Source organism: Dama dama, chromosome X, assembly GCF_033118175.1.
Source record: "Dama dama isolate Ldn47 chromosome X, ASM3311817v1, whole genome shotgun sequence".
In the NCBI taxonomy this organism is placed as follows: Eukaryota; Metazoa; Chordata; class Mammalia; order Artiodactyla; family Cervidae; genus Dama; species Dama dama.
This window is the reverse complement of record NC_083714.1, coordinates 39,802,841-39,815,832: the sequence shown is the minus strand read 5'-3', so window position 1 is coordinate 39,815,832 and position 12,992 is coordinate 39,802,841. Positions and strand designations below refer to the sequence as shown.

At 38.9% G+C, this 12,992-nt stretch overlaps 1 protein-coding gene across 5 annotated transcripts in view; it reads left to right on the top strand.

Annotated features, from left to right (window-relative positions):
• Positions 1-12,992, top strand: part of MAP7D3 (MAP7 domain containing 3) — a 39,911-nt gene that overhangs the window by 21,799 nt on the left and 5,120 nt on the right. Inside the window, exons 8-14 of one of the 5 annotated variants that reach the window (XM_061137835.1) lie at positions 2,890-4,124; positions 4,989-5,119; positions 5,384-5,592; positions 7,494-7,623; positions 9,226-9,361; positions 10,357-10,461; positions 11,475-11,528. In XM_061137835.1, the coding sequence (XP_060993818.1) occupies positions 2,890-4,124; positions 4,989-5,119; positions 5,384-5,592; positions 7,494-7,623; positions 9,226-9,361; positions 10,357-10,461; positions 11,475-11,528 (2,000 nt within the window). Of the gene's footprint in view, positions 1-2,889; positions 4,449-4,988; positions 5,120-5,383; positions 5,593-7,493; positions 7,624-9,225; positions 9,362-10,356; positions 10,462-11,474; positions 11,529-12,992 lie in introns of all 5 variants that reach the window. The other 4 variants (XM_061137832.1, XM_061137833.1, XM_061137831.1 and 1 more) reach the window with 4 other exon arrangements.

Below are 12,992 nucleotides of genomic sequence, written 5' to 3'. Positions count from 1 at the left end.
TGATTGATTTGTGGATATTAAAGAATCCTTGCATTCATGGGATAAAGCCCACTTGGTCATGATGTATGATCTTTTTAATATGTTGTTGGATTCTGTTTGCTAGAATTTTGTTAAAGATTTTTTTAACTATGTTCATCAGTGATATTGGCCTGTAGTTTTCTTTTTTTGTGGCATCTTTGTCTGGTTTTGGAATTAGGGTGATGGTGGCCTCATAGAATGAGTTTGGAAGCTTACCTTCTTCTGCAGTTTTCTGGAAGAGTTTGAGTAAGATAGGTGTTAGCTCTTCTCTAAATTTTTGGTAGAATTCAGCTGTGAGGCCATCTGGTCCTGGGCTTTTGTTTGCTGGAAGATTTCTGATTACAGTTTCGATTTCCTTGCATGTGATGGGTCTGTTAAGGTCTTCTATTTCTTCCTGGTTCAGTTTTGGAAAGTTATACTTTTCTAAGAATTCGTCCATTTCGTCCAAGTTGTCCATTTTATTGGCACAGAGCTGCTGGTAGTATTCTCTTATGATCCTTTGTATTTCAGTGTTGTCTGTTGTGATCTCTCCATTTTCATTTCTAATTTTGTTGATTTGGTTCTTCTCCCTTTGTTTCTTAATGTGTCTTGCTAACGGTTTGTCAATTTTGTTTATCTTTTCAAAAAACCAGCTTTTAGCTTTGTTGATTTTTGCTATGGTCTCTTTTGTTTCTTTTGCATTTATTTCTGCCCTAATTTTTAAGATTTCTTTCCTTCTACTAACCCTGGGGTTTTTTCATTTCTTCCTTCTCTAGTTGCTTTAGGTGTAGAGTAAGGTTATTTATTTGACTTTTTTCTTGTTTCTTGAGGTAAGACTGTAATGCTATGAACCTTCCCCTTAGCGCTGCTTTTACAGTGTCCCATAGGTTTTGGGTTGTGGTGTTTTCATTTTCATTTGTTTCTATGCATATTTTGATTTCTTTTTTTTTATTTTTTTAATGATTTGTTGGTTATTCAGAAGCGTGTTATTTAGCCTCCATATGTTTGAATTTTTAATAGTTTTTTTTCCTGTAATTGAGATCTAATCTTACTGCATTGTGATCAGAAAAGATGACTGGAATAATTTCAGTTTTTTTGAATTTACCAAGGCTAGAGTTATGGCCCAGGATGTGATCTATTCTGGAGAAGGTTCCGTGTGCACTTGAGAAAAAGGTGAAATTGATTGTTTTGGGGTGAAATGTCCTATAGATATCAATTAGGTCCAGCTGGTCCATTGTGTCATTTAAAGTTTGTGTTTCCTTGTTAATTTTCTGTTTAGTTGATCTATCTATAGTTATGAGTGGGGATCTATCCATAGTTATGAGTTAAAGTCTCCCACTATTATATCAAATACCTTTTTAAAAATGTTTAGGGACTTCCCTGGCAGTCCAGTGGTTAGGATACTGCACTCTCACTGCCCAGGCTCTGTGTTCAATCCATGGTCAGGGAACCAAGATCCCACAAGATGCATGGTGAGGCCCACAAAAAGCAAGTTTATTTTATTTTATTTTTTTTTAGTTCTACCACTTTATTGCTACCAACCCATCTCCCTCCACCCTCGTGCACACGTGCTCAGTCATGTAACCCCATGGACTGCAGCCCACCAGGCTCCTCTGTCCATGCACTTTTCCAGGCAAGATTACTGGAGTGGGTTGCCATTTCCTTCTTCAAGAAAGTTTATTTTCAAGTAATAAATATTTAAACTGATAAATATTTAGTGTAAAAAAATTTAATGTAATTTCCTATTATCGCAATACTAACTGATAACTGAATATTTGCATTTACATATTTTTAATAAATTGCAATCATAACCTGCTTTTGTTTAGACTCAAAATATACCATTTTCTTTGTCCAAAAATTGCATATTATTACTCTTAATGACTGCCTTAGTATAGTCCAAATTTTGTGTTGACTATTTAGATTATATTTTCAGTTGTCTCAGTATTATAAACAATGCTGTATCAAGTAACCACATACATACTCAGTTTTTAATTTAATTTTCTTTTAAGGATAACCTAAAAGTGAAATTGCTAGAACAAAAAGTATGTACTTTTCAGAGTGGCTTTTGATACACTATTGTCAAAATTGTTCCCATAGATCATGTGCCAGTCCATACTTCCACCAGCCTAGTTCCCAACATTGGTATCTAACTAGTACCAGTTATTATAATTTTTTCCATTTCTTAGGCTAAAAATATTTAGATTGTTAAAACTGGAAGAGACCTTGCAGATCCAGCCCATTCTGATTACTGTGTGTTAGACGCTCAGTCATGTCTGACCCTTTGCGACCCATAGACTGTAGCCCACGGGGCTCCTCTTTCCATGGAATTTTCCAGGCAAGAATACTGGAGTGGGTTGCTATTTCCTCCTCCAATTCAGATTACTGTCTTACTACAGTTTTTAGTATGGGTGAGAAAATGCTCTTGTTTATACTCTATTTTAAAACAATCATATATAGATTGAGTGTCTTATGTAATCACCTGTAATGGCAAAATCCCTGACCCTGGTGACTTTGTTTAGATTACTTTTTATAAGTGTCCAAGGTTTTGTAATTGTCTGTGAAAATCATTCTGAACTTTAGTGTGATTAAAATAGAAATGCTTATTGCAGACATCAGCTTTGGGGAAGTATCTTATTTTCATCTAGAGAGCTCTGTTGCTTTCACAATCCCTCTCTCTTAGTGGTGGTGCCTCTGAAGTACCAACTTTGAGATATTTCTGTTTCTGTCTTGTGTCTATGATCCATTTCACTAAACATTTCTGTATGGTGTGTCATCCCTGTGATTTCCTAATAAACGACTCTGTTTTTGTTTTTATACTGCTAATGGTACAGTTTCATCTTGTCAAATTTCTCCCTGTGTGGAATTTCACTCTCTGTTCTCATTTATCCACAGGCATCCACAATATAATCCAGTATGTAAACATGCCCCTGCTTAGGCTTAGCAGTGATGAATTGAAGAGTCCCATAGTGCCTCGCAAGTCAACAGCGGTGATGCCTTTCCAGGAGAAAGTAGAAATACCTTCCAAGGCTAATGTGGGAGTGGCTCACAAGGCGAGTGTGGAAGTGCCCCCTGAGGTGAGCGTTGAAGCACTCACCAAGGCAAGCTTGGATGAATCCCCCCAGGTGAACATGGAAGCACCCCCTGTAGTGAGCGTGGAAGCATTCCCAGAGGAGAGCATGAAAGAACACCCCAAGGTGAGTGTGGAAACACTCCTGGAGGTGAGCATGAAAGAACACCCTGCGGTGAATGTGAAAGCACTCACGGAGGAGAGCCTGAAAGAACACCCCAAGGTGAGTGTGGAAACACTCCTGGAGGCGAGCATGAAAGAACACTCTGAGGTGAACATGGAAGCACTCCCAGAGGAGAGCATGAAAGAACACCCTGCGGTGAATGTGGAAGCACTCACGGAGGAGAGCATGAAAGAACACCCCAAGGTGAGTGTGGAAACACTCCTGGAGGCGAGCATGAAAGAACACTCTGAGGTGAACGTGGAAGCACTCCCGGAGGAGAGCATGAAAGAACACCCTGTGGTGAATGTGGAAGCACTCGCAGAGGAGAGCATGAAAGAATACCCCAAGGTGAGTGTGGAAACACTCCTGGAGGCGAGCATGAAAGAACACTCTGAGGTGAACGTGGAAGCACTCCCAGAGGAGAGCATGAAAGAACACCCTGTGGTGAATGTGGAAGCACTCGCAGAGGAGAGCATGAAAGAACACCCCAAAGTGAGTGTGGAAACACTCCTGGAGGCGAGCATGAAAGAACACTCTGAGGTGAACATGGAAGCACTCCCGGAGGAGAGCATGAAAGAACACCCTGCGGTGAATGTGGAAGCACTCGCAGAGGAGAGCATGAAAGAACACCCCAAAGTGAGTGTGGAAACACTCCTGGAGGCGAACATGAAAGAACACTCTGAGGTGAATGTAGAAGCACTCCTGGAGGAGAGCATGAAAGAACACCCTGCGGTGAATGTGGAAGCACTCGCGGAGGTGAGCATGGAAGCACCCCCCAAGGTGAGCGTGGAAGTACTACCAGAAGTGAACATGGAAGGACCCTCTGTGAATGTGGAAACATCACCTGAGACAAGTGAGGACCTATCCCTTGAAGCGCATGTGGATCCATCCCCAGAGGTGAGCATGGACTCATCCCCAGATGTGAGTGTGAACCCATCTCCTGAAGTGAGCATGGACTCATCCCAGGAGGTGAGCACGGAAGCATCATCTGAGGCTAGTGTGGACATATCTCCCGAGGCGAGCATGGAAACACTCCCCGAGGAGAGTGTGGAAACATCCCCCGAGGAGAGTGTAGAAGCATTCTCAGAGATAAGCATGGCTGCACTCCCAGAGGAGAGTGTGGAGGTGCTCTCCAAGGATAGCACGAAAGGGCCTTCTGAGGCAAGTGTGGAGGTGTCCCTGGAGACCTCCCCTGAGGTGACCGTGGAAATATCTTCCAAGGTAAAGTGAAAGATTCTCCATAGGTTTGTCAAGTGCCTTTCATTGACAGATTTTCTATTAAAATCTGTATTTTTTGTTGTATAGATGATGATGGGTCAGATTTCACAACATACAGCGTTCTATGATAAAATATATTCACTTTAATGATTTAAAATTATCTACTGCTCATTGTCCCAGAGTTTCCCCCCAAAGCTGGAATAATAGATAATTTTTAATAGAAGGGACAAAATATAGCGGTTTATATGAATTATGTTTCTAAACTCTGAAGGAATGTTTTTGAGAACTATCACAGAGCTCAATTAAGATTTAAAAGTAAAATTAAGTTTTGAAGTAAAAGAATTCTAAATTATTTCTATGACCTGTTTGAATTGTATAATATAAAATGTTAGTCTGGAAGAATGAATGTCTGTACCTAAGCCTCATGCATGAAAAGAAAATTGGGATTTTAGGAGCATTTTGTTCAGAATTTTTTCTTTTGGAAAGGTAGCCACAAAAGGTAATACTAGTAATTTTTTTGTATGATTGTATTGATTTGTTCAGAAATCAGAAATGGACGAACAGCCCTCAAACCCTATTACCAAGAAGCGCATACCACCATCGCAGATACCGTGTTATAGATGGTCGTCATCTCCTACAAGAAGGTGGCGTCCACCATCTCCCATCAGTACTAGGTAAGTAGCTTATTTGCACCTGTTCCTGATACATGTTTTACCAGGGTAAACCTCGCATCAGTGTTTCATAAATAATGTAGTATGCATGGTAATGAAAATATAAAGGGAAAAGCCTTTAAAAATGGATTTACCTTTCTCTATTATAAAATATCATATCATATAATGTCAAGACATTATAGTGTGTGAAATGGTACAGTAAAAATCAGCACATATATATTATAAAATCATACCAGACTTCTTTCATTAACTGCTACTTTTTCCCAGCAGGCAAATTCAAAAGAATTGCCCCCCATCACCTTCACCTGGCACGTCAAAACAATCGACACAGTTTTGTTTTTCCTATAAAGTAACTCCTGTGCAGCGTACTGCATTTGCACAAAATGCATTAGGTACTATGGGAATGAAAAGCAAAGCCGGTTCTAACACCGTTAACAACTCTGAGACTGCAAGCCAAAAGGATATGATCTGTGAAGGTGAGTTCCTTCACTGACAAGTTCATTTCAGCAACCAGAAAATCTCAAGGTAGTTTGGGAACTGTCATTGTCATTTTATTCCCCAGTTCAGAGAACTACAGGAAGCAAATATTCTTTAAAATAAAGAGCATTGCACCAGTCACACTGGCACAATGCTTGTTTTTTCTTGCCTCAACTTCTTACTTAGTCCTATTTTTGGAACTGATGTTTAGTGTGTACAGATGGGTTGGATGAATGCCATGGTGTAGATGGTCCCTGCAGTTCCTTCCAGCTCTGATAGTGGATGGCCCTTCAGTATTTTCCATCCTTGGAAGAGAGCACATGCAGTCATTTGTGGCTGAGCAGGTTTCCATCAGGAGCTCGAGGGTAGTTTCCATACATAGGATGTAACATGTGTCAGGTCAGTGCGTGGGTTCCAAAAAACATCATACTGGTTTTTTGACTATCACATGCATTCTTTTTTTTTAATTGAAGTATAGTTGATTTAAAATTTTGTGTTACTTTATGGTGAACAGCAAAGTGATTCAGATACACATATAGAGATAGATATTCTTTTTCATGTTCTTTTCCATTATAGGTTATCATAAGATACTAAATATAATTCCCTGTGCTTATGCTCAGTCCAAATGAGGTATAAATCTTTTATTTTTCTTTTTTGGCCATGCTGCACAGCTTGGGGGATCTTAGTTCCCCAACCAGGGAGTGAACCCAGCAGTGAAAGCAAACAGTGAAGTAGGACCTTACTGTTTATTTTGTATATAGTAGGGTATATCTGCTAATCCCAAACTCCTAATTTATCCCTTCCCCCCTGCCTTCCCTTTTGGTAACCATAAGTTTGTTTTCTGTGTCTGAGAGTCTATTTCTGGGTTTTTAAAAATTGAAATATAATTGATTTACAAGAATTTTCCACAGTTTGTTGTGATCCAGACAATCAAAGGCTTTAGCATGGTCAATGAAGCAGAAGTAGGTATTTTTCTATAATTCCCTTGCTTTTTCTATGATCCACCTGCATTATTTAATTTTAAATACACTCATGAATTTTGCTTTTTGAAGGAATTCCACAGTGAATTCTTTGTAACAGAAGCAGTCTTTTTATTACAAATTATATATTCCTGATTTCTTAAAATCCTCATTTTCACATGTAGTTTATTTACAAATTTGCCACATGAACTAAAATACTATGCCTCCATGTGGTCACCTTATTTTACTGATAGTCTTGGTTTCTTTGGTTATCCACAGTTAGCCACTTTATAATCAACCAAATATATTAACATACTGTTATCAACACTCAGTGAAATAATATTTATTTAATAAAAGTGATGCAGAATTTTCAGAATGTATGCTGGATATATTTTTGTTTAATTGACTTGAGATTTTTACACTTCAGGGAATTCCCTGGCAGTCCAGTGGTTAAAGACTCGGCGCTTTCATGCTGGGTTCATTCCCTGGTTGGGGAACTAAGATCCCCCAAGCTGTGTGCCATGGCCAAAAAAGAAGAGAAAAGATTTATACCTCATTTGGACTGAGTATAAGCTTATCTTCCTCCATATTCAGTATATCTTAATCTTTTTTTTCGATAGAGGCAATTTAGTCAGGTATCTCAAAACAGCTAAACCAAAGCAGGAACACATTATTTCTTTTGGGGACAAGTAGTTGTTAAAAAGTTAACAAAATGGTGCTTCTGTTGTTGGTGGCTTGGGGTGGCCATGAGGGCATAGGAATTGAGCTTTTGAACAAAAGCTGTTACTTAAATTACTTATAGTTTATTTATACGTTTTCTATCATGGACATAGTGTTTTTTTTTTTTTTTTTAACATTGCACATTGTTTTGCACCTCTTTGTTGGACATAGAGGCAGTAAGTTCCCTAAACTTAACTGTTTTGCATGTTAATTTAAACTAGAATCTGGTAATAAAGGCACACCAGGACCTAAGAATGCTGAGGAGGCAACAAAGATTTTGGCAGAAAAACGACGCCTTGCTCGTGAGCAAAAAGAAAAAGAAGAAAGACTACAAAAAGAGATGGAACAAAGGTTGGCACAGAATCATCCTTTCTATACAGTAAATCTTGGTTGGGACCCAGATTCTGAAAGTCATACTTTAAGTTAGATGTATATAAATTCTCAAAGAGTAACTGACTTTTTCTTCAGTGTGAATCAGAAATGACTCATTGTCTTCTAAACAAACGTGGTAAACATTTCAAGCAGACAGGACGCTAGTGTAGATGAGTGTATGTTCCTCTTTAGTCTCCACGTGTCATGTGCTCTTGAGGTGCGCTGTGAAGATGCATAAAGAGATCTGTACTCACGTCAAGGGCCTAGCACTCAGCAGTAGCACCTGAGTAATCACACAAGACTGTTTCCGTTGGCATTCACTGGTGTCAGTCCCTTTCTTTATTTCAAAAGTCCTTTATAAGTTTAGAATTTGTAAACCTGTTTATGAATAAGTTGCATACATCATGACCCTTCCCTCCTAAATACTTCCCTGTATACTTCCTAAGAAGAAAAGCATTCTCTGATGTAACCAGGGTATTCATAACTAAAATCAGAAAATTTATTATTTTATTTTCTAATCCCGGGTCAACATACAATTCAATTTGCTATTTGTCCTAGTGACAGTCTTCTTTTTAAATGACAGTTCTTTCTTAAAAGTTAACATGTATGTGTAATAGGAAACTAAAAAACACAAACAAAGTCATCCATAATCACAAGCAGTTTACCTTTTGATGTGTCCTTCTACCAGTGACATTCTTTATATAATTTTTTCAGTTCAGAATTCAGTCCTTAAACAGTTCATAAAAATAATATACACACACACATAGAGATAGTAACTGGTAAAGCAACTTTGCTTGAAACTTTTTTGTAAGTTTGCAATGAAAAAGTTACCCCCCAAAATTTGTAAACCTGAAAAGGATACTTCCTTATGTGTTACTGGGTTTCCAATGATCTGTGGGCTGCAAATGTCATATACAGTTGTGGGCTACTTCAGTCTAAAGGTTTCTTGATCTTTGATCTGGAGGCCCATTTGATTTGGGACCCTGTAATGTAAACCTCTGTCCACGACCTGCAAAGAATAATAACTGATGTTGTTTTTAACTATTGTTCTTGAATCACTTTCATATCGTTTCCATGTATCTTATATGGGTTTTTGGGGGAGAGGAAGACATTTTGAATAGCAGAAAACCCTATAACTTGAAGAATATTATTTATTAGTTCTTGTAAACAGAGCTGGTTTCACATTTTAAAAGCCCTGAATACCAGTCATTTTGATGGACTTTTCTCCTCTGAGCACCACCAGACCCTTCTGTACATTCCTTCTGTCACACCCCCATGTGAGATCAGGTTGTGAGCATACATCTAGCGCAGTTAAGGAGGAGTGATTATGTGTGTGTGTGTGTGTATGTGCACATTTGTGTTTTAAGATGCAAAGTAGCCCACTACTTGATAAAAATCTTTTTCTTCTCCCGAGGGCTAGTTCCCTCTATTTAAGTAGGTGAAATTATGCACATCCTGTGGAATAACAACACAGAAAATGTAGGGAATCTGGTGTAAATATAAATTGTATTACTATACATAAGCAGCTTCACTATAAAACTGCACATAAAAAGAATTATTATTTAATTTCATTTTCATCAGGAAAATGAAAGATGTAGCAAAGAAAGTGGATGAAGGTCAAGAAGACAAGTTTTCAAAATTTGGAGATGGGCAACAACCAAAGGAGATGAAGAAGAGAGAAAGTCAGGAACAAGAAGACCAAAAAGTAGAACTCCAGGTTTGCTGGCTCTCCTTGAGAACCAGATTGTAAAATTCAGTCAAAACCCAAAGCAAAAGTCTGTTTATCCAAGAAAGAAAATGACCAGATGCTGCATGCTCTGGTTGCATTTTTACTTTACCGTCTAGCTTTTACCCAGTGTTGCTGTCAGTCCTCCATTACTACTAGCAGAATCCTAGAATGTTTTCCAAGTGAAACAAAAGCAGAAAGCAGCAAATTACAGATTAGCATTCCTCTAGTTTATCTACATAAATAATATTACAGGTTGGCTTCAAGAAATCCAAATTGCTCACAAAGATTAAACATCCTGTGTGAATTTTCCCAATCCTGCATTCTGTGGTGACATAGCTGCGCCACCCCCCTAACAGATCAGTTGAAAATTATGAATGCCTCAGCAAATTCACCAATTAGAATGTCTCACTAGTGTAACTTTAAATCACCTAGTAAATAAATCCCAAAACTGAGCTCAGACAATATTCAGTTTAAATTATTATTATAGTCCAATTTATATAAAAGTTTCGGTGTATCATTTATCAAAATCAGTTATGTGTTTCATAAATGACTATGCATTTGCATTCCTTGAGAAAGTATGTGTATCATTTATCAAAATCAGTTATGTGTTTCATAAATGACTATGCATTTGCATTCCTTGAGAAAGTATCTTTAAGAATCCTCTTGGTGCTTTTGAAGTGTAAGACTTGGCTCCTGGTATCTGTGTCAGTGGAAGACTACACTGTCACATATTTCGAAATGATAGTGGTCTGACAACCTTGAGGTCCTGAAGGGGTTTAACATGCCTTCTAAATCCCTAGCCATAATAGTTAGCCTAGTTCTGTACATTTTTGCTAACACTGAAAACTGATGATCCATGAATGTTGTATATATGAGTACTCTCAATCCAAAGGTTACATTTTATTTTGGATAACGTCTCACTGTTGCACTGTTGTCATTCAGATATATTGAGAGTCAGTGATATTTTTATACAAATTTCCTAGAAAAGTGATGCCAAAATAAAAGCTCAGGAGGAGGCTGACAAACGCAAGAAGGAGCGTGAGAGGATTATGTTACAAAATCTGCAGGAGAGATTAGAAAGAAAAAAGGTATGCCTCCTCTCTGTTGGGGGGATTTGATTCTTTGTTTAAAACAATGTTGGGTACATGATTCCAAACTATGTTTTTAACAATGACAAGTGATATGCTAGCTGGGGTTGTTTTTCCTCTGTACTCTCTCATCTTAGGATCTGACTCCTACTCCCTAGAATGGGCTCCTCTTAATAACCGTAGCTCTTCCTTGTGGACCACTGATGACTATCAGAGGGATGTCTCTCTATAGCAAACTGCTGGGAACAAAGCTCCTTTGAACCGAACCCCTTGTGTCATGGTAGGGGTTGGTAGAAGTTTGAGTTTTTTCTAAACTGGGCTGGAAATTGCAGCAACTGAACTTTAAGAAGTAGAAGGTGGAGGCTTATCAGAGAGGCCAAGGTGCAGGCTCTTTGTAAGGTTGGACTGCACTGCAATTTGTGCAACCCACGTGTCTTACCTGGGAGCAAGGAAGACCCCAGACCAGGCTAAGGGACTTCCCGGCCTTTCTGTCAGGAGATCAGTCACCTTGAGGAGCCCAGAGAGCTACAGCTCTCCTTACCTTCTGGGAAGAAGGGAACTCTTAGCCTTCCTGTGTGTGCTCCTTCTAGTAACAAAACCTGTGACAGCATTGTATTGTTGAGATGCATTCTTTTCAGTAACATCAGCTTCACTCATGGTCTGTTGAGACAAAAATCATGTTCACAAGTTTTGATTGGTTTGCAATAATACGTGCTTAGTCTAGTAATAAATTTCCACGTTGGCAAAATCAGGAGTGAGAAGTCATTTGGATTTCTGCGTTAGGGTAACAAGTACACCTTGTCACCATTCAGAGTATTTTCTAGATGACCGACCGTGAAACTGGGCTTGGAGGAAAGTGCCCACCCAGCTGCTGGCCCAGCATCTTGCATTGACTTTGGCACAGACAGCAGTATTGTCTGCTTCTGGAACACAGAAATAATCAACTTCTTCAGGACCAGTGTTTTGTTTTTAATCTGTTTTCATGTTTGAATTTTATTTTTTTAAAAAAATAGAGAATTGAGGAAATTATGAAGCGGACGAGAAAGCCAGATTCAAATGCCTCAAAGGTAGTCTGTGTGCTCCTACCAGCAGTGTATAAGAATTCCTGTTGTTTTACATTCTTGCCAACTTTTAAATTTTTGTCAGTCTCTGGTGCTAATGAAATAACATTTCACATTTCCCTGATTATTAAAAAGGTTGAGCTTGTTTTCCCATCTTTAGTTAGCTTTCATGTTTTTTCTTCTGTGGAATGCTTGTTTAGTCTTTTGCCCAAAACTTTCTGGCTGACTTATCTTTTTCTTACTCATTGGTAGTTTTTTAAATGTTATAGATACTTCTCCTTTCTTGCTTGTAAGTGTTGCAGATCCCTTCTCTCAGTTTGTGGCTTATCTTTTCTTATTGCTGTTTGCTACTACATAGATGTTCTTGATTTTTCACACCATGGAATTTATCAATATTTTTGGATGACTAATGGAGTTGAGTCCCTTATTGGCCATTTGGAGATTCACTTTGGTGAAGTGTCTTTTCAAGTCCTTTGCCCCTGTTTCTATTCAGTCACCTGCATTTTTCCTATTGATCTGTGGGAGAGTTTACAAGTTCTGCTTCTGAGCCCCTTGGATATCTGTATTGCAGGTATCAGCCCCCAGGCTGTAGTTTGCCTCACACTCTCATAATGTCCTTTGATGAACTGAAGCTTATTTTAATGAACTGAAATTTAGCATTGTTTTTTCTTTTATGGTTAGTGCTTTCAGGGTCTCTCATAAGTATTTGTTTATCCCTCCCCCCAGCGTCTTGTCTTTTGATGGTTTGCATGCTTCTCAGATCTTTAGTGGGGCTTCCATGGTGGCTCACTGGTAAAGAATCTGCCTACCAGTGCAGGAGATGGGTTCAACCCCTGGGTGAGGAAGATCTCCCAGAGGAAATGGCAACCCACTCCAGTATTCTTACCTGGAGAATCCCAAGGACAGAAGAGCCTGGCAGGCTACAGTCCTGGGGTTGTGAAAGAGTCGGACACAACTTAGCAACTAAACAACAGGTCTTTTTATCCCCAGATTCTGTGTTCTTCACCATCTGAGCTACAAAACTGACATTTTGCCTATTTAAAATTGCCTAGTTGTGGTCATTCACATCATTATGAAAATTTAGAGTAGAAATGTCATTTCTGAAAAGTGACGGCAGTCACCCTCTCAGAGAGCAGGTAGTAAGCACATTGACTTGAGAAGTCCTGCCTCAAGCAGCAGCCAAGTACATTTTAGCCATGGCACCACCTGGGCTTAGGGCTCCAAGGAGGCGGAGCCTTTACACCATCCTAGAGCTGTTGTCCCTTGGCTCCCATTTAGGGAAGTCTTTCATTTTTGGCTGTCTTTCCATAGCTGAAAGACACAACTTGGGTCACCTGTCCTGTCCTCTGTAGATTCTTGGGGCTAAAGAGGTTAGATTTCTTTTTTACCTTTTAATTGAAATGACAAAAGTTAGCAATCAATCCAGGCATGAAATATATCTTCTCTGAAATAACTGTCAGGATGACTGAA